General features: G+C 36.3%; 1 protein-coding gene across 2 annotated transcripts in view; it reads right to left on the reverse strand.

Annotated features, from left to right (window-relative positions):
- The window catches only part of RNGTT (RNA guanylyltransferase and 5'-phosphatase), a 383,467-nt gene that overhangs the window by 344,365 nt on the left and 16,549 nt on the right, over positions 1 to 22,553 (reverse strand). For both annotated transcript variants that reach the window (XM_044676398.1, XM_044676397.1), the window contains exons 5-6: positions 9,828 to 9,903; positions 5,932 to 6,172 (exon numbers count right to left, since the gene is read on the reverse strand). In XM_044676398.1, the coding sequence (XP_044532333.1) occupies positions 5,932 to 6,172; positions 9,828 to 9,903 (317 nt within the window). The remainder of the gene's footprint in view (positions 1 to 5,931; positions 6,173 to 9,827; positions 9,904 to 22,553) is intronic.

Here is a 22,553-nt window from a genome sequence, read left to right on the forward strand (position 1 = left end):
TATTATAAAGAAAAACATCTTTGAAAGGTCTTAGATCAAGTATGAGGCATATGTTGTCCAAATAGGTTATCCATATGGACAACACATGTTTTGTTTAAATGCAGTTTATAGAATCTCTGGAAATCTTGCCCACTCTCTTCAAGAGAGGCTCTGATTGAAGTCTGGAGGAGTACAGGAGATTGAAGCCATAAAGTTGGTTGCTCTGCTCTCCTCAGATAGGAGATGCCAGACTAAATTACCTACACTGTGGATGATTGCTTGCTAAATTGAATTAAAACTCCACAAAGATAGCACAAATATCATTGTCTTCATTTTACAGATGATAAAACTCAGGTTTCAACAAAAGTGACTTGCCTGCAGCCTGATGGCTAGTTAAATGTCTAGAACTCTATATTAATCTCTACCCCACCCTCCCCATATTTCACACATACCCACTAAATACTGGTAAAGAACAACTCATATCAAAAGTTATGATTGCTTCCCACCAAAACGTAAGTTTCACAAAAGAACATTACAAATAGTCAACAGCAAATAAACTCATTTATCCAAGCAAGGGTATCAGAAAAGTTACACATATTACAATATACCAAACAATACATAACATGAATGACCTCTCCCACTGCGAGCAAGATACCTCAGCTCAACTGAGAGACAGTCCCCAATCTCTGCCTGGGGGAAATTCCCCAAAGTCTCTAGGGAAGAAAACTGAAAATCAGGGATATACTGAGAAGCTAACTTTCCTTTCCCCTATGTCAGTCTTCCAAAGTCTATTCTCTTTCTTTCCAAGTCTCTCCCTAAGAGTCAACCACATGTTCTCTCAAAATTTGAAGCAAGAAGAATGTCTTTCTTCTCCAGAGCTCTTGTGCCTATTCCATCCCTCAAGCAGGCCGACAGCAATCAAGTAATCATTCTCTCCATTTATGAGAAGTCTTATGCAAATGATACAGGCTTGAATCTAGAATTCCAAGTGCAATGACCAGCCATGATTTTAGAGTGCTGCTGATAATCTGTGATATCCTCCTCTAGACAGAGAGGTGATTGATTTAACATACAGAATGAAATATACAGGATAAACATTAAGGACTTGGGTATTTACTGCCTTGCTTTCTTCCCAACAAAATGTGAACTCCATGAAGTTGGGGACTACTGCATTTTCATCTCTATATCTCCAGAACTTAGCACAATACTTGTGATGGGTGAAAGATGAAATGACTGAGGAAACAAAGGTTCGGTCTTCTGAACATATTGATTTATTAAGCAATTTGTCCTAATTGCTCAACAAACCAGGGCTAAGCCCCCTAAGTTTTGGCATTGGACCCCAAATACAGGGAGAGATAGACTTTTATACATTAAAAACAATTAATCAAATAAAACGAATTAATTAAAAGGAAACTATTAATCAGGATACAACATCAGATAATCTGGTTTTTAACTGGAGGAAAGACTAAAGCCTTTCCAAGTTGGGAGGGGGAGAATAAACAGGTAAGTGCAATTCCCTGAAGTAAGAACAAGTCCCCCAAATGTCTGTATACAATCAAAGGAACATGTAAACAATAACTAATTGATCAGTAAGGGGCCAATTTTCAGATAAGATATAGGAGTTACTTGAAATATATAACCATGGGAAAACTCCCTGCATCAATCTGAGGATCTGACTGCATTTCTAGTGAACATAACCTAGGTCCCTTAGTCAACAGTCTCTAAGCAACAGGCAGAGGTGATACAGCTTCCCAGCCACACAGGGCTAGGTTCAAACAATACAATAAGGTTTTCTCCCAATTCTGAATAAATAGTTCTCACAAAACAGAAATTGGACTAGACCCAGATTGAATAAAAAGGGAACTGAGCTAGCTCCAGAATTGAGTCACAAGATGGGGTCAGTATGGCTTACTCAATTCCCACAATTAGCTACTTGTCCTAATTCCCTCAGTTGTAGGTAATTAATAAATGTGTATTGAATTGAATGCATTGAAGTAAGTAGTATAAGTATCACTGATTCCATTTTATAGCTGAGGAAACTGAGATTTCAACAAGGTCAAGTGACTTGCCTGAGGCCTCTTGACTAGCAAGTGTCTGGAATGGCATCTGAAAATTTCTAAATCTAACGAATGCAATTTAATAAGGATATGAATATGGAGTCCTTTCTCATCTCCTAACCTCTGGCAAATACTCTGTCAGAAACCATTTAAATAAAATAGGAGTGTAAAAATAAAAGTAAGTTTTCTCCCATACCTAGGTAATCTCTTATCTAAAAAGGAAATATTCTCAATTAGTTCTTGGGATTCTAAGAGGAAGGACAAGACCAGAGACAAGAGTGGTGATATAACAGGAGGATAAAGAATATCTTATCAATTTAAGAATTAACAAACTAAGGTCTCTTTAAGAAAGTCACAAAAATAAACATATTATTTGATAGATTCAATAATAACAGTATTGACAGTATACCTTAATGCTGTTATGAAAGGGAAAAAAAGATTTGTTCAAACATATGTGCATAAACACAATATTTATTTAGACATATAAGGGACTGGAAACAACTTAAATGTCCACAAGCTAATGAGTAGCTGAATAAATCTTATGAAAGCCTACAAAGTAATGCAAGTAAAGAAAGCAGTACCTAAAAGAAATGTGTACACAATGACTATAAAGGCATTAAAAATAATTAATAGCTTTGTTGTTCATAAAAATTCATTTTAAGAAAAAATAGTTGCAAAAAGTAAGGTTTTTGATGTGCTGTTTTTTCATGGTAAGAGCAGACAAATTCTTTTCATAAATTAAGTCTCTCTTCAAAAGTTCTGTAATCAAATCTTTAATTCAATTTTGTTTCCTTATCTCACTAGTTTCTCAATTTCTTTTTTTTTTTTTTTAAGTGTCAACCTATGTTTGGACTAGAGCTATTCAGCTTCAAGAAATTCAGATTCACATTAATATTACAGGTTCTCTCCAAATGTAAAATTTTACTTCTGGAAAAATGATCCATCTGAAAATGAATTTTCTAATTTTCAAAAAAGAGACAATATTTTTGTATCCATTTTAAATATCACTAAAATAAGAATAGCATCCAAATTATAACAGAACTTTATATTATATTTGAAAGGAAGTATGGCATAGAAGAAAGAGTATTGGACCTTGGAATCAGGGACTGGAGAGTTCGATTTCCATCTCATACAGTATGAGGAACCATATGAGGAACCTTAGTCATTTAACTTCACAAAGCCCAAATTTCTTTATTTTAAGATCAAAGGACCCTAGATTTAGAGTCAGAAGGTACCCTAGAGGCCATGTATTTCAATCCTTCATTTTTTATAGATGAAGAATGGGGTCCTAGAAAAGTCAAAACAATTTGTTTAAGGTCATAATGATAGTAAGTGGCAAAGCCAACATTTGAAACCAGATCAGGTCTATAAAAACTAAACATTACCATAATTTATGATCAAGTACATAATGATGATAAGAATAACTATTGTCTTTGGATTAATAACACAAGCATTCTCAACATGATGCCTTTCCCTGATTATCAACAAAGAAAAAGAAAACAACACTACTCTGGATGATAAAAGATCTCTTTGAAAACAACAGGGAAAGCCAATAATAATTTCCTTGGACATTATCCCCATCTTGTGGACTTTTTGGACATTGCCATTAGAGAACATTTTTTTAAAAATAAGTATAAATAAATTTGGGATTATAGAATTATAGCCTTTATAAGTATCTTAAATATACTAAAAGGATTCTAGATGTCAGAGGATTTAAAATTTCCTTTTCAAAAACTAAAAAGAAAAATCATTTATTCTAATAGAAAATAGCAATAACAACTTTTTAAATGTATGTTATTGTCATAGCTAAATTATTATATATTATATAAGCTATTTTGTAATACTGTTATGAAGGAATATAAATGACATGAAATAAAGGCTACTACATAATATTATGCTTTCATATATTGTGGTTCCTGTTTCAGAGAAAATATGACTTGATCAATCATAGATATATAATTCCACAGAAAGATAACCATAATAAAATGGGATTTTTCTATAATAACAAAATTATTATGATTTTAAACCATTTTGAATTCCCAATAGGCTACCAGTTATAACGAAATTTAAAATTAACCATGTTCTTAAAGACTCAAAAAAGTTATTTGGTATAACTAGAAAAATTATTTTCATCACATTTACTAAGCAAATTATTAATCAACCACTGTTATCATTCCCACTAATTAATTTCATTATCATTTCAATATTTCCAGTAATCCATTCTGACCAACATATAAATATAAGCTAGGAAATACACATACATATTTGTTTTGTTATTTAGTCAAAATTTTTAGTCATATCTAAATCTTTGTGACCAATTTGGGATTTTCTTAGCAAAGGTACTGGAGAACTGCCTTTTCTTTCCCCAGCTCATTTTACATATGAAGAAACTAAAGAAAACAGGGTGAAGTGACTTAGGCATGGTTACACAGCTAGTAAGAGTCTAAGGCCAGATTTGACTCTAGGGCTAGGCACTGTACCCACAATGCCAACTATCTGGGTGTGTGGATAGATGGGTGGGGGATACACATATAATATATATGTAATATATATGTAATATATATATAATATATAACTACAAATAAATAATATAATCAGCAATTTTCCCTTTTCAACAACACTAAAATATGATACTTCTTACTTTTTTATTTGGTGCTTTTTCATAGGAAGCTAATGTTTGAGACTAGCAAGGCGATTTATTAAAGACAGTAAAAGACTCCACAGTATTGACAGATGTATAGAGTTTTTAAAAAATCATAAACCACTATTATTAATAGTCATCTGCTAATTAAAACAATTATTTTTAACTATACAGATGAGCAGGAGATTGAGGAATAGAGAATACAGAAACCAAGTATTCAACGTGAAGAAACCTGGAAGAGCTTAATTAAAGACACATTTCTGATCTGGATAAACTCAGTCTCATTATGGCCTTTTTAATTTGAATCCCCCTTGGGTGGTAGTTGCTACTAAACCTGAAGGTTTCTACATTATTAGGGAGGAACAACAGAAGGGAGTGGTGAAAGATCATCCATAGAAAATGGAAATATATAGGAATTACTGCTCACTTTTCTCCATGAGTTCAAGGTAATAATACCCTGAAGGTGAGTACTGTCTTAGAACCCAAAATTTTTCCTTAGTCTGAAAGGCAGACAGATAACACATTGAAAAGCTAACTATAGATATAGATGCAGATGCAGATGCAGATGCAGATGCAGATATAGATACAGATATAGGTATAGGTATAGATATAGATAGAGATAGAGATAGAGATAGAGATAGAGATAGAGATAGAGATAGAGATAGAGATAGAGACAGAGACAGAGATAGAGATAGAGATAGAGATAGAGATAGAGATATATTCTGAGTCATTTAACCTCTTAGTGGCCTAAACAAACAAAAAACCTCTAAGACTCTAGAAGTTGTAGAGTAGATAGCAATATGCATTCATACAGGAGGATTTTCTTCATTAGGGGGTTCTCTAAGAAAATCATCAGTACAAAAAATATTAACTATGACTATGCACAAAAGTATTAATGAAATTATGTTACATCACTTTACATCAGAGCTCTAAGAGGTGTTTTTTACATCAAAAAATTGAAGTCAAAATAAATTAACACTACTAAAATTGACGCCCATTGCAAAGGATTTCTGAATGAGACAAGAGATTAAACCATATTATTTCTAAGACCTTTCCAAAACTACCTACTTCTAGCAGGGGCAGCTTTCAATCATGAAACTTGTTTATCTAGCAATATTCTATGTAATTCTATGAGAAGGAAAGAACAAAAAATTAGCTTCAAAAAAACCTGTCAATTTAACATTTTCACAACTCTCAAGACACTTACAGGGAATAAAAGGCAAAAGTAACCAAAATATTACTGGAAAACATTACCAGTTTTAAACGTTCTTTTCTTCTTTTAACAAAGGAAGTACTTGATCCAGGCTCTGATTCCTTTTTTCCCTCCTCTTCCTCATCCTCCTCCTCTTCTTCTTCAAAACACCACTCTGGTAATAAAGGTGGGGGAGGTGCTTCTTCTACATCCCCATAACGTCGAAAAAGTTCTTTCAAATAATCACCTTTATAGATTCCTGGTGGCCTGGCTTGGGCAAAAGTAGCAACTGCTGCTTCAATACTAAGGAAAAATATGAAGCCAAATTATTTCTGAGAAATGATTCCCTAAAATTTCTTATGTATTAACTTATAAAGTACCAAAAGAAAAAAGGCAAAAGTAATTAATTCTTCAAAATAACCCTCTGAGTTATGAATTATTTCTAAATGATCTCTGTCTAGCAATATAACTTAGTATATCATTAATAAACTTTTATTAAGGACTTAAATGCAAGGATTTTTCTAAACCAAAGATTTGACACAAGCTCTGCTCTGATGAGGAAGAAGACTAAATATACAAACAAAAATAATTCCAAGGAGAGTGAGATTAAGTGAAAAAGAAATCTGGAAAAGACTCTTAACAAATTTAGGGGGCAGAAGATCATTTTAACCTAGTGATTAAAAATACTACTTGATAACTTGCAGCTAGGTGGCTCAGTGGAATGAGAACCAGGACTACAGACAGAAGGTTCTGGATTCAAATATGACCTCAGACACTTCCTAGCTGTGAAACCATGGCAAGTCAATTAAGCCCCACTGCCTAGATTTTTCTGCTTTTTTGCCTTGGAATCAACACACATTCTAATTCTGATTACAAGACAGGAGTTAAGGGCCTATAAAAATAAATTAATGATTTGAAATGCTGCTTGATAACTTGTTATCAGTACAGTTGTGACATTGTTTCCTCCTCTTATTCTTTTGGCAAATACTAATTCAGAAGTGTACACTCTTATCCCACCAGTTTCAAAGAATAGAACTTTAGCAATCTTGTCCTACATAAATCTGAAACTAGTTAAACAAAATGATTAATAAATGATATCAGCTCAGCCAATGATTTGATACAAACTGGAAAGAAAAGAACCTCAGTTACCTGAGCAGATGACAGGGGAGTAGAACAAGTATCTTAAATGGTGTGTTTCTATCAAAATCCATTCCACTGAGGTTTACATAGAACTCTGACTTCTTAAGCTTAAATCTTTTTGGAAAACAGATGCTAGGAATGGGAAATTTTCTCTAGGTTTCTTGAAGGTTGACAATGACCACAGGAAGATTTCTCATTCTGTGACTAAGTTTGTCTAAGATTCCAAGCTCGAAGCACTGCAATGGATGCTATATTTTAAAGATTTTCAATCGAGGGGAAGCTGGGTGACTCAGTGGATTGAGAACCAGGCCTAGAGACGGGAGGTCCTAGGTTCAAATCTGGCCTCAGACACTTCCTAACTGTGTGACCCTGGGCAAGTCACTTGACCCCCATTGCTTAGCCCTTACCACTCTTCTGCCTTAGAACCAATATAGAGTATTGATTCCAAGATGGAAGGTAAGGGTTTTCAAAAAAAATAAAAAATAAAGATTTTCCAACTGCTTGGCAGTTCTAAAAACAACCTGAAATCAGAAAGGTTGGGTTCAGGCCCCAGCTGACAGTTACTAGCTAGCAATGTGACCCTAGGGAAGATTCCTGAGTGAATCCTGTGCCTCCTCTTCCTCATCAATAACAATTAATAAAAATTACACTATTTCACAGGATTGCTCTGAAGAATATTATTCCATAAACTATAAAGCATTATAGAAATGTGAGCTAACATCACCATTAATTTTCAGTTCTAAACACCATGCCCTTTTAGCCACTGATTTCAATGCCCTGCTTTCTCTTAAGCTCAGGTGAGCTAGTCAAAATTACTTTCTACACCCTGAGGTTCCACCATGTTCTCTCACAGTTCAGCAAACAGTTGAAGGGATCCTTGACTCCAATATGCTATAAGCCTTACCTCTCCCTCAATATGCAGAGGGATTTACCCTGAATGAAAAAGATCTTTCCTGATTCTCTCTCAGCTAACTTCTACATACATGCACACACACATACAGTACCTTCTCCCTCTCCCTCTACCTTCAGCTGTCTACACCTTCTAATCCTTTCCATCTCTACTAATCCACTATCATGGACCAAGTACAGAAAATTTCAGTTTTATTTCCACCTCTACAAAGAAGTAGAAATGTGGAAATGGGAGAAGGCAATAGAAGGCACCTGTAGACAACAGAACCTTTGCCTACTTCCATTCTTCTTAGAATCAGATGGATGCAAAGGTAATGGCAAGCTATGAAAATATATATGTGCAAATACATATGTGTGTGCATGCGTATGCATACAGCTAAGAGTAATATACAACTGCTACAGCTAAGCCAAGAATGACTGCTAGTCATCCAGCAAGAAGGGAACATAATGGCTAAGAAAAACATCTCTATGTTCATTTTATTTTTGTTATAATATCATATCTTAACCTCTAAATCAAATGCTCCAAATTTTCCCACCTCCTCAACCCAAAATCCATACCAAACTCTTTGTATACACCAAACATTTGTAAGATAAACGTTTATATACCAAAAGGTAGATCTGTTCTACAACTAAAGATTCAAGAGTTAGGTAAATGTTCAATTTAACCAAAAAAAATTATAATTCGAAACCGACCTTTCTAAGAATCAACAATTAAATTAGATTTCACTATGCCAAGATCTAGCATGGTGCTTTACATATAGTACGTACTTTCTTTCTGTTAAATAATTCCTGCCCTAGTATTCTCCTCTCCATTCAGTTCTAATGACTCTAAAACACTGGCAACATGCTATTACAGAAATATCACTGAGCCAGTTAGATGGCCTGCATACAAGTTGTAAGTCTGCCACTTTGAGCTGTGTGATAGTGGCAAGTTCTGAAACTGAGTTCCTCAAAAAAATGGGCATAATAATACTTGTCCTAGCTAGCTAATAGACAGAAAACACTTTATAAATCTAAAATATACAAACATGAGCAATTATTATTATTCCATACTAAATGGCATCCAACTGTTATAAAGCAGTAATTATAATCTTCCTAGGTCAACTTAAAATTATAAAATACACTTGAAGAATTTGTCACTACTCTTTTTATAAGAAATTTTTTTAAGTTTTGGTAATTAAAATGGAGTGGTAATTATCTAATTCTTAAGAGAATACACAAGTTCAAAAGGAACAAATTCTGGTAATTCCTACCAAATAAGGTTTCAACTATAGGCCTAGGAACAGTGCCTATCCTCTAAAGATAAGCTTAGTTAAGTTCAGAGAGGCCTATCAGAAGATTTACTAAGAGGTGATTAAATTTTTTGGCCACAGCAATTTATAAGGATGATTCAGGTACAGACAGGTTATACTCTACACTGGGGGAAAGAATACTCAAACTAATAAAATCAAAGATAGTTTTGAAGTATTAAAAAGCAAATAAAACACATGTTATAGCCAAAACATTAGCATTCAACTGAAGTTTTAATTAATATACCACATCACACATCCTAAAAACTGACATGCCTGAAACCAGACCCATTTCACTCTCATTTGGCCAAGAAGCTGAAGACCTTGGCAAAATAAGTATAAAAATACTTAGCGGGCATCTAGTTGGCTCAGTGGAATGGGAGCCAGGCCTAAAGACAGGAGATCCTGAGATCAAATCTGGCCTGAGACGTGTCCTAGCTGCGTGATCCTGGGCAAATCACTTAAGCCCCACTGCCTAACCCTTACCACTTTTCTGCCTCAGAACCAATTCACACTATTTATTCTAAGAAAGAAGGTAGGGGTTTAAAAAAATACATCACTAAAAGTTTTGTGTTCCTTTTACCAAATATCTCTTTCCCATTTAGAATGTGAAAAATTACCTCCAATCCATCTTCTCAACCAAGAAGGCACATATGAGGAAACCAGTTCTATTGAAACCATGAGTACAATGAACACCTAGAAAACAAAAACAGCTCTAGTTTTTAAAAATAAGCAAGCCAATTTTGATTTTAAATTTTCCATTTAAAGATATCATCCACTAACAATAATAAATTGAATAGTTTTTTTAAACAAAAAAGGAAAACACATGGTACTTGATTATTAATGATTTGTCATTTTTCAAATCAACCTTAGAATCATACTTTATATCACTGACAAGAATAATTCAACTGAAACACGTTAAGCATAAGCACATACCTTGGAAGTTGTAAGAGGCTTAAGTTTCATGTCAGTTCATATACTACTCTTTGGCCATCAAATAAAAGCCCCTATCACTGAAGGATTTCTAAGTACCCTGAATAAAGACAAATTGTCTATATCAAATGATCTACCCTTTAGGGAAGGAATTCAGTTCCTGGTGCATTGTCAAAAGTAAAAGCTTTAACTTGCTTCTTCAGTAGTGATCAAATAATGCCTGTAACAATTTATACTCTTTCCCACTCTTCCTAACAACCAATTTGTAAGACAAAGAACTAGAATAAGGGTAGAAGCTGAAATCAGATTCCACCTTTGTCTTCTAAAAGCTAACCTGCTTCTTTAAAAGTATAGTTTCAAAATATTTCATGTAAATTTTGAGTTCTGTTTAGTTTATTCTAGACTAATTAATAATAATTCTATATTTTTCACTACTATGAAGGACAGGGGCTGATCTGCATTGGTAAAGAGAATTTCCTCACTATGGGTTCCCCAAAAAATTAAATCATAGGTCCAGGATAAAAAGAAGTTGGAAAAGTATTTTGCATACAGTGTCTCACAACTTTATAAGATAGTCACTTATAGTATTAATGGTCCCATTTTACAGATGAGGAAACAAAGACTCAGAGAGAGTGAGTGATTTACCCATTGTCTTTCAAATGGTAAGTAGTACAGATGAGGGATTCAGTCCCAGGTCTCTCCTGGTACTCTTCTACTTTAACACTCGCCTCTCAGTTGATTTATAAATTTTAGTTACAAAAAACAAACAAGTAAATATTAAGGGTAGCTAGGTAGTACAATGAACAGATTGCCAGGCCTGGAGGCAGGAAGATTAATCTTCCTGAGTTGAAATCTGGCCTCCAACACATACTAGCTACATGATCCTGAGCAAGTCACTTAATCTTATTTGCCTTAGTTTCCTCAACTATAAAATTAGCTGGAGAAGGAAATGGCACTTTTTGCCAAGAAAATCCCAAATGAGGTCATAAAGAGTTCACATGGCTGAACAATAACAAAGAACAACGTGAAGTTTCTTCTTCTAGTTCTTGATAGCATAATGGTATCACAGGAGATGATTTATTAATTAGCAGGTTAGTAAATTCAACAACATTAAAGTACAAAGCAAGAAGAATGCTAGGGCTAGGGGATACAAAGACAAAAATGACAAAGTATCTTCTCCCAAGAAACTTACATGCTACCATGAACACACAGCATATGCAAAAAAAGCAGAGTAAAAGGAAAATGAAGGCAAGTAAAATGAACAACAAAGAAGAGGGGTTTATGATAGATTTCAAAGAAAATATAGCAGTTGATCTTGGACAGAATATAAGAATTCTGAAAAGCAATGATGAGGATATTACACATTCCAAGAGAGGAGATAAATGAATGTGGTAAAAAGACAGTACTACTGCCTGGCTAGATAAGGAATTCATAAAGGGAAATAATGTTGGAAATGCAGGTAGAAGACAGAGTGTGAAGGACCTTAAATACAAACTGAGACATTTACATTTTATCTGAGAAGCAATGGAAAATCAATGAGAGTTTTTGAGCAAGAGAATGACATCATCAGACCTGTACCTTGGAAGGACTATTTCAGGTGTCAATAAGAAAGATTAGAAATGAAATTGAGAAGAAATAGAGACACAAATTAAGAGACTATTACAATTCTTTAGGCAAGAGTTTATGAGGGCCTAAGCCATGATGGAGGGTAGGTCAGTTGGAAAAGGTAAAAAAACAAACAAAAAATGTTATGGAGTTAAAAATCTTCAAAGCTTGGCAACTTAATGACCAAAGTTATAAATCTGGGTGACTAGGAAAATGATAGCTAGTGCCCTTTACTGAAACAGGTCAAGTTTAAAGAGGAAATATATAACAGTAAATTCCAATTTCAAAATGTGTTACCTAAAATGCCATGAGAAATTCAAGAGAGAATATATAACTGATGTGATAATGAGATTAAATCTACTTTGCCTATCTTTAGATTTAATCACCAAAGGTGAAAACATCTCCACTTAATTCACAAGTTGGGAGGTCTGTGACCCACATGTGCTAGAGAGAGTGACGAATCAGAATTTACTAACTGCTGTTATATTGAGTCTCTGGGAGCCATCTAGAATATCATTATAACACTGCCTCCTGGGCAGTCCTAAGAAAAGCTTCAGTTGAGATTGGACATGTAAACTAGGAGGAAGGCACAGGAAGTGATGCAAAAGAAGCCCCTTTAAAAGAGAGCTCAGTGGGTTCAGCTTGGATTTTCTTGTTCGTGTCTTGGATTTGAAGAAATACTTTTTGTTCATGACTTGAACGTGGAGGAGCACCGGATCTGGGACCCTGAGACCTTGGTGAGACTGTGCTTAAATCTTTCCCTTAGAACTACATGTGGTGAGTGAAGAAGGCTGACTACCTTAGCCTCCGGAGGGGCCCTTGATTGGGAGAAGCACTCATGACAAAACCCCTTGTTAATTGACTTTTAGGCTCTCCGGCTGGGTCTCTGGAGCCCTGCCGGAGTAAAGCCCAGACGTGAATACAAATCTAGCTAATTAGGTTGGATCTCTTACTTTACCCTCTTCTCATCTCTCTACTTCCAATCTCTCTCCTATATTTTGTAAATAAATAACTAAAATCATTTTTTTGGAATTGGTATTTATTCAGTTCCTTGGCAACCACACCTTTGAATATTAATATATCCAAACAAAAAAACCCTTTTTCTCTTACACAGACTTCACACTATTAAGTGTGATGAATTCTGAAGAAAAATTAAGAGATGGATTTATAGATTTGAAAATGATAGAAGACAGAGGCAAAAAGAGGTTCAAGGTGAAGGGATGACCACAGAGGTTAAAATTACAGAGAAAGGTTCAAAAATACAAGAAATAAGAAAAGCCCATTAGAGTTGGCATTTAAGAAATCATTACTGACTTTGGAGAAAGCAAATTCGATAAAGTATTAGGGGCCACAAAACAAATTGGAGGGGACTAAAAAGTGAATGGTTAGGAACAGCTAAGTGGCTCAGTATAGAGAGCCAGGCTTGGAGATGAAAGAAAGAGGAAGAGAGGGAGGAAGAGAAGGTTCAGGGAGGAGAAAACAGACAGAGAGAGAAAGCAAGAATAGACAATTCTAAGAATTTGTAACTGAAAAAGAACTTTTGGGGAAATTTTTCCAAATCACTAATAATCACAGAAATGTAACATGAAGAAAATTTGAGGATCCACCTGACATCAATCAAATTAGCAAGGATGACAAAAAGGACAAATGATAAATGTCTGAGAGGCTGCAGGAAAACAGATACAGGACAAGATCAAGATCTTGAGGAGATGGCACAGTTAAAGGGGGAGTTGTAGGGAGATGGAGGTAAGGATGGAATCCAATCACTTTCCATATAAAAAAGGCATTTTTTTTTCATTTTCAATTTTTTATACTAACAGCATGGTTAATTATTTCTCCAATTTTTATCTAAATTTTCTCTTTAATTAGAAAAGAAATTCCATCTAGATGGAATTTAAATCATCAATCACAACTAAAGACCACCACGTTTTTGCAAATATTTCAAGACCACAAGTTTAATTTTATTAAAATTTATCCTCATTTACAAAGCTTAAATTAAATATTATATAAAAAACCACAATGATTCCATCTTATACAAGCAATTCCCTCAAACATGTGCCACTAGTGACCACCAATGATCATAGTCCCATGGCCCCAGTGCTTCCCTTAATGTTTGTGAAAGAAACAATGTAATCTGCTTTTACCTCCCCTATTAAAAATAGCTGAATATTTTCACATCTGCTCAGGTTGGAAGTAAATGGCATTCCAACATGCATTATATATAGTCAGTTCTGCTATGATTTCAAAAGGGATCCCCAAAATCAAATATTGGGTAAAATCACAGAATTGGGAGCAACACTCAAAAACTTAGTCAATGGCACATTTAAAAAAGATAAGCTAATCCCATATCAGAAAAGGAAATTGAACAAGCCATCAAAGAACTCCCTAAGAAAAAATCACCAGGGCCTGATGGATTCAAAAGTTAATTCTATCAGACATTCAAAGAGCAACTAATCCCAATACTATACAAATTATTTGATATGATAAGCAAAGAAGGAGTCCTACCAAATTCCTTTTATGACACAAATATGGTACTGATTCCAAAGCCAGGGAGATCAAAAACAGAGAAAGAAAACAGACCAATATATACAGACCAATCTCCCTAATGAACATAGATGCAAAAAGGATTCACAAGTTTCTGACTGAGTCGAAAGGGTGGAGCTCTCCAAGTAAGTGACTGTGAACTCTCTTAGTATTAAGCAGGGGTGTTTTTAAGCTTTGAGGTGATTAACTCAACATAGACAAAGAGAATAAAGAATTCCTTTTCACAATAGGAAAAGCAATATTGCTTATGATACATTTTTTAAACCCAAACTGGTTCAGCACCTTAATTCAATCCATAAAACTCCTAAAAGCAAAAGAGCTCTTATTATCCATCACCTCCTTACATGTTGCAAACAGTCCTCCCCCACCTCTTACCCACAAAAGTCTATAAATACAAAAACAGATGCCTTTTTTTCTAAGAACAAGATGCAAAACAAATATTTTACTTTGATTTAAGGCTTGTATCCCAAAACTTCAAAATTCCTAGGTTTCTATTCCACCTGTTATATTACCTTATTTATTTATGCACCCAATACTTAATTTATCTCACTGGAGTAAAGTATGGAACTATCTCAAAATTAAGGAATCTCATATGGGTAAGTACAAAAAAATTATTTAAAGAAGCATTAAAAAAACATTCAAAATTACAGATCACTTCCTTGTTATTGTTTAGTCATTTCAGTTGTGTATTACTCTTTATGACTCTATTTGGGGTTTTCTTGGCAAAGACACTGGGGCAGTTTGTCATTTCCTTCTCCAGTTCATTTTACAGATAAGTAAATTGAGGCACATGGGGTTAAGTGACTTGCCCAGGGTCACACAACTAATAAGTGTCTGAGAAAGATCTGAACTCACAATGATGAATCTTCCTGATTCCGAGTCAGTAGCTCTAACCACTGCGCAACCTAACTACACCCACAACTTCCTTAAGACTAGAGATTCTGCCATCTTTCATTGGCAGTTGTTCAACCAAGTGACTAATGGTGAAGGTGAAAAAAGCACAAAACCAAGCCAGTGCCAGAAAAACAATTGAAAAATCTGTTATAAAACATAACATCTTCATTTTCAACCTTATTTAGATTTCATATCATTCTGTTGAACAAAATATAGACAAGATACTGTTCCATGTACTAAAATGCATATGAATTATAGAACAATATGTACTGAATAATTTTAACATTTAATAGTGAATCATCACCAAAAACACTATAATCAACCCCACAAGAAAACAATTTATATTTGTAACTTCAATGCATTTTTTTTATAAGATACAACTGTAAAAGACACTTGTTTAGAGTTTTGATAATCCCAAGTTATTTTTACAATGAGAAAACATGTAAGCACACAGGCTGAATTTGTCAGTAGGACTCAACGTCCACTACAGATAAAAGATCTTAGCAAAGTACTATGACTTTTATGAACAAGTATTGAAACAATTCCATAGTTTCTGAAATAATGTTACCTTTGGGGGCAGGGAGAAACATCTAATTTGTAATCATTGCTCTTTCAACTACTCCTGGACTTAAAGATATCCAAGCTTTTTAGAAATATTCTCCTATTCAATAAACTCCAATGGCTACCTACCATTTCCAGAATCAAATATAAAATCTATTTGACATTCAAAGCCCTTCATAACCTATTTCCTCTACTTTACTAATATTCTTACTCCTTGCTCCACATCATGTACTCTTTGATCCAGTGACAGTGGCTCTCTTGCTATTTCATGAACAAAACATTCAATTCTCCTGACTCTGGGTATTTTATCTGGTTGGCTCCCATGCCTATGATGTTCTCTCTTCATCTCTACCTCCTGGCTTCCCTAGGTTCTTTCAAGTCCCAAATAAAGTCCCATCTTCTACAAAAAATCTTTTTTAATGTTTCTTAATACTAGTTCCTTCCCTCTCTTGTTTCCTGTTTATCCTATAAATAGCTTCTTTTTACATGTTTGATGTCTCCTCAATTAGAGTGAGCTCCTTGAAGACAGGGACTGCCTTTTGCCTCTTTTTTCATCCCAACTGCTTACCTCAGTGCCTAGCACATAGTGGTGCTTAACATAAATGCCGACTAGACCTCAGTCAAAAATTTAGGCAACAGGTTCCTAAAGAGAGAGAGATTATACTTAAGAAAGGATCATCAGAGTCTTGTAAATCTAATCAAAAGGGTTCTTAAACTGAAAAGGATAGGAGAAAGAATACCAACTGCAATAACACAAATAAAGGGTAGCTACAATATGCAAAAAAAAAAGTTTATTCATCTTTTGTTTTTAAAGTAAGTCAATGATATCATAAAGATGATGTCTTAACTTGTGAGTTGGAATTGGTGAGAAAGAGTTGCACAAAGTCATTAGCCTCACTCTCTCTTTCAAAAGTCATCCAAGTCCAGAGCCATGCCAAAAATCAGAACAACTGGATGATGGCCAGGAATGAAGTGGATGACTGTATTAGGGGGTGCTAAAGAGGTGGGGGATGTAACTAGGAAATAAAGTGGAGTCTGTGTAGCAATCCCCTCCTCATTCACTCCCAACCCCTAACACTGTGAGACTTTATGGGGGTCCCCTTAGAAATTAGGGGACCCTAGGAGGGTGTGCCACCCCTGGGGGGCCTGAAAGAAAGGTTACCCCACAAGGTGGGGTATGTGATGTCCTGGTTCAAAGTTGTTACGAACTGGGGTTCACAGAAGCTTCCCCCTCTTCACCACAAGTGGTCAGGCTTAAAGATGGAACACAGCCTGACTTAGCTGTAGCGCTCCCTCCTCTGTCTCCCAAAAGAACCTGAACATGATCTGACTTTTTCTTATATTTATTGTAGATATCGGTGTTAAAGGAATGGGTGCAGGGTAATGGTGGAGGATAGTGGGTGCAGGTAACCCTAGGATTCCTCCCCTATTCCAGGTCCTTCACCCTGGAGAGACCAAGTCTGTCTCAATCCAGAGCTTCACCTGACCTTCCCCAATAATCCTACTGCCTATATAGCTATTTAGTTTGTTATGTTAGACTAGGAACACTATATGGCAAGGTTCAAGGAATGAGGGGTTCAGGGAACTGCTCCCCAAGGAGCCCAGAATCCCTAAATGCTGAAAGGCACTTCTTGTACTCAGGAGATATCAAGATATTATTGAATCAATCAAAAAAGGTCTTCTCAATAGGTCAGGAACCTCAAAGATGTCTTCTGGTGGCACAGAGCTCATTCCCTGCGTCTCCCCTCTACGAGCTCTTAACCCCAAAGACCCCTTCTCTGGAAAATCCTTCCCAGAAGTCCTTGTTCTTCCAACTGTCATTTGGTCTCCTCCTCTTCCAAGATTCCATGCCCCCTGCAGGAATTCCATCCCTTGCCTCCATTCTCACATGACCTTAACATCTTCCAACTTTGACCAAGCCCTAAACATTCCACATAGCTTGCTTCAACAACCTTCTTGACTACTGGAGCACAATGTTCTGATCTACCCATTCCGTTGTACAAAGAAATCTTCACATGTTTGTGGTAGACATTCCCCTAACTCGCCAATGGGGTTCAGCCTGATAGTTACCTTCAACCTGGTTTAGTCTTTCTGCTGCCTGTGACTGTGACCATTGTGCATGTTATAGCTTCTTAGAGCCACAAGTGAGAATTGGATGAGAGACAGACACCAAAGGTGGATGAGCAGCCCTGAAAAGGTCTCAGTAAGGCCTCATACCACAGGTGCTAGTCCCCTCTGAACAGTATCTCATAACAGAAAAAAAATTCAAGAAAGGAGCCAGAAATAAAACTCAAGGCCTAAAATGTTTATAAACAAATGTAAAAATAATGAGTAATGAACAAGATGATAACACAAGGAAGCAATTTAACCTCACTAAGGAATCACTGAGATGAGTATGTTTACTGAACATAACATAGTCCAAAGAAATGAGACATTTAAAACTGGGAGTAGGGGTGATATTTGGCGTTAAGATGACATACTAATGTGAGGGAATTCAGGACCCAGAGGAGAAAAGAATTATGGGAAACATTTGGGTGAAGATCAACAGAAGCACAAATAGAAGCAAAATTGCCATTTTGTCATTAAACTATTAACCACCTACACTGGAAAAGAGAGATTAGCAGTTCAGGAAAAGGAATTGCTATTCAATCAGAAAATCATACCATAGCATTCAGTAATAGGAAACTTCAATAATCTGGATGCCTACTACAGTTCTCTCCATCAAAAAGTAGAACAACTGATGATTTCTTGATTGATCTTAATAATTTCATCCTTCAGAAGACAGAAACCAACAAGATCTATTAAAAATAAAATTCTTAATAAAGAGGAACTCATTACTGGGGTATAATTTATGGGAAATTCAGCTTACAATTCATGACCAAGAAGGAGAGGAAAACCAAGTACAGAGTAACAGCACAGATTTGGGAAAGGCAAATTTCAAAGTTCAGAAAAAGATTAGGTAGGATCCCAAAGACTAAATTTCCAAAAGGGAAGTTAGCCCAAAAATAATAAGAAACCCCCAAGTATGAAATTCTAGAGACACAAAGAAACCTCTACTATGACAGAGGGTAAAAAATGTAGTTCTATACTACAAAGAGGAATAAAAACGTAAGATGTCTAAAAAAGACTAACTCAACAACCAACTTGAATTTTTAAGACATTTAATAGGAAAGGCATGACATACTGACTGGCCTTTAGGTCAAAACAAACAATTCATCTACCACCTGACACATATTGATTGTGTGATCTAGACAACCCTTACCACCTCAGTGACTCAGGCAGTTTTCTAACTGTTGTGGAATTTTCACATCTAAAATGGTAAAGAGAATTTACTCACCAGAAGGTCCCTATAGAGGGGGGGGGAAATCATAGAACCAACCAAAAAAAAAACTGCAGTAGGCAAAGCAAGGTCAGGTAACAAAAGGTGAATACAAAAGCACAGCATGGTTCTATTAGAATGGTGTTTGAAATATTAAAGTTCAGAATAAGCTGGGGTTCTATTGAGCAAAGTTAAGAATAATAAAAATAATTTATTTTGGCTTAATAAAGAAAAAGAATAAACGGAATAGGGCCCACTGCTCCAGAAGAACAGGACGATGATAAGTGATAACTGAAAAGAGAAAAAGTTGTTCCACCTATTGTTTGTTTGATTGTTTTCTATCTAGGACAATGATTTGTGGACTGGAAAATAAAAATAAAAATGGCTATATAGGGACTTGATACCCAAGAAAAGTAAAGAGAAACTGGTTGTCCTGAATGAATTCAAGCTACCTGGTCTAGATGAATTATATCCTTTGGTACTCAGACTTCAGGTAAAGATTCTTAACCTCTTTCTGTCATGGATGTTTCTGGCTTATAAAATAGATATGATTAAAAATAAAATCAATTATTCTGAAAAAATTAACAAAATATTTTTTTAAAATACAAACTCCAGGTTAAAAATTCCTGAACTAGCATATGTGAAAAAAAGACATAATCAGTAATATTTGAAAGATATGAAGAATGGAAGATATGTTCAAGGACCAAAAAAAGGGCAAATGTCCATTTTCCAAAAGGGAAATGGAACAGAATCCATAAATAAGACATTATGGAGCCTAATTTCAATTTCTGACAAAATTCTAGAGTATTATATATGCTATGAACACTTAAATAAGGAAGTGGTAATCACAAAGAGTCAGCTTGGCTTCTTCAAGAATGAGTTGTTCAGGGGAAGCTAGGTGGCTCAGTGGATAAAGTCAGACCTAAAGACAGGAGGTTCTGGGTTCAAAACTGGTCTCAGACACTTCCTGTGTGACTCTGGGCAAGTCACTTAACCTTTCATTGCCCAGCCCTTACTGTTCTTCTGCCTTAGAATCACACATTACATAGTATTTATTCTCAAGATGGAAGTTAAGGGTTTAAGGGAAAAAAAGAAAGAATGAAAAGTTGTTTCAGATTAATCAGATTTCCTTTTTTGATAGCTACAAAATGATAGACTAAAGGAATACTGTCATGTTCTCCCTAAAAACAGTTTACCTAGATTTTATCAAAACATTTGATAAAAGACTCAGACTTCTGGGTTAAGATGGTGGCAGAGTAAAGGCGGGGCGACTTTCTCTCCTTACAAACAGATATAGCATACCTCCAAAGGACAAGAAAAGAAAATCCAAATGAGAGAGGGGACCCCACGATAGGGCACAGTATCTAAGGTATGTGGGATTTTGGCACTTCCATGCTATGGGGGGGGGGGGGGAGGAGGGGATAGCTCCCATCAAAATGCGATCAGATCACCCCTCCCCCACCCCACCCACAGTACCAGAGGCAGAGGTTGCGCTCCAGAGTTAGAGCCAGAGGGACCACAAAATCTAGCTCCCTGGCAGCTAACTGGCACTAACAGAAGCTTGTCCCTGAGAGCAGTGGGACCTGAAACCCCAGGTGGCTGGAAAACTCAGACCTTGGACACTGAGTGGGGCTGAGAAAGGCAGCAGCAGCACTAAGCACACTCAGACTCAGGGGGAAAACCTCAGGTGGTGGAGCAAGCGTGGGCCAAGTTCCTGGCTCTGGGCAGCCAGTTAGGACCACAGGGGCTTGACCTTGAAAACAGCTAGACCAGAGACCCCAGGAGACTGGAAAACTCTGACCTTGGACACTGGAGTGGGGCAGAGAGAGGCAGCAACAGGGCCCAGCATGCTCAGACTCAAGGGAAAACCCCAGGTAGAGGAGCAAATGTGGGCCAAGTTCTGGGCTCTGGGCAGCTGGCTAGGAACACAGGGGATCAACCCTGAAAATGGCTAGACCAGAAACCCCAGGAGGGTCCCCAGAGAAACCAGGAGACTCACAAAGTAGCCTCATGCAAAAACTGCTCCCTAACTCCATAAAAAAAGAATCAGATTGCCTTACTCAGACTTCTGGCAGACAAAGCACAATGATGCCAAGCAAAGCCCAAGAAACAAACAAGACAAAGAAAAAAACTCTTGATAACTTCTGCACAGAAAAAAACCAGAAAACAGAGGAGGATAAACAATTAAAGACATCCAAACCTTCCCCAAAAAATGAAAATGGGCCACAAGATCTTGAAGAATTCAAATCTGAGATCATGAGAAAGATGGAAGAGATCTGGCAAGAAAATAACAGGCAAAATTTTTAAATTTAAATTTAAAAGGTAGAAATTCACAATTGGAAAATGAGGCTCAGAAATCAAATGAATTGATAAGCAAATTGAAAACCAGAAATGACCAGCTGGAAGCCTTGAAGAACCAGATAGACCAGATTGAAAAGAAAAACCAAAAGATTTTAGTCAAAAACCAGTCTCTAAAGGCTAGAATTGAGCAATAAGAAGCCAATGATCTCACAAGACAACGAGAATTAAAAAAAGGAAAGTCTAAAGACAGAAAAATTTTTTTTTTTTTAATCCTGGGACTCCATTCTAGGAGCAAAGGGCCACAACCAGTAGGCAATGGGTCTCTCAGGGTCACCCAGCTGGGAAGTGTCTGAGCCCGGATTTGAACCTAAGACCTTTCGTCTCTAGGCCTGGCTCTCAATCCACTGAGCTAGCCCAGCTGCCCCTACTTTAGGTTGCAGTTTCTTTAGCAGATGTAGTTTTTACAGGGTGGGGTTGCTAGCCCCACACCCAACCCTCCTCCTTTTTCATCCGGGCTAGGGACTGTCCTTAGCCCAGGAGTGGTAAGGGTGGGCGATAGGGGTCAAGTGACTTGCCCAAGGTCACACAGCTGGAAGTGTCCGAGGCCGGACTTGAACCTAGGACCTCCAGTCTCTAGGCCTGGCTCTCAATCCACTGAGCCACCCAGCTGCCCCTTTGTTTCTTATTTAGATTGAAAACCTGAAGATAACCCCCAGGAATATAATAGCCAAATTCAAGAGCTTCCAAGTAAAAGAAAAAATATTACAAGAAGCCAGAAAGAGACAATTCAGATATCAAGGAACACCAATCAGGATCACACAGGACCTGACAGCCTCCACACTAAAAGACCTCAAGGCTTGGAATATGATATTCAGAAAGGCAAGAGAACTGGGTCTACAACCAAGGATCACCTACCCATTAAAACTGACTATATACTTCCAGAGAAAAGTATGGGCATTCAACAAGATAGAAGATTTCCAAGGATTTGCACAGAAAAGACCAGGACTAACTGGAAAGTTCGATATCCAACCACAAAAACCAAGAGAAACATGAAAAGGTAAATAAGAAACAGAAGGGAAAGAAAGAAAACTCTTTATTTTTAAATTTGCCTCTTTAAGGGCTTTAATAAGATCAAATTATTTGTATTCCTATATGGAGAAATGTTATGTGTAATTTTCAAAAACTGTAT

Source organism: Gracilinanus agilis, chromosome 4 (assembly GCF_016433145.1).
Source record: "Gracilinanus agilis isolate LMUSP501 chromosome 4, AgileGrace, whole genome shotgun sequence".
Taxonomy (NCBI): domain Eukaryota; kingdom Metazoa; phylum Chordata; class Mammalia; order Didelphimorphia; family Didelphidae; genus Gracilinanus; species Gracilinanus agilis.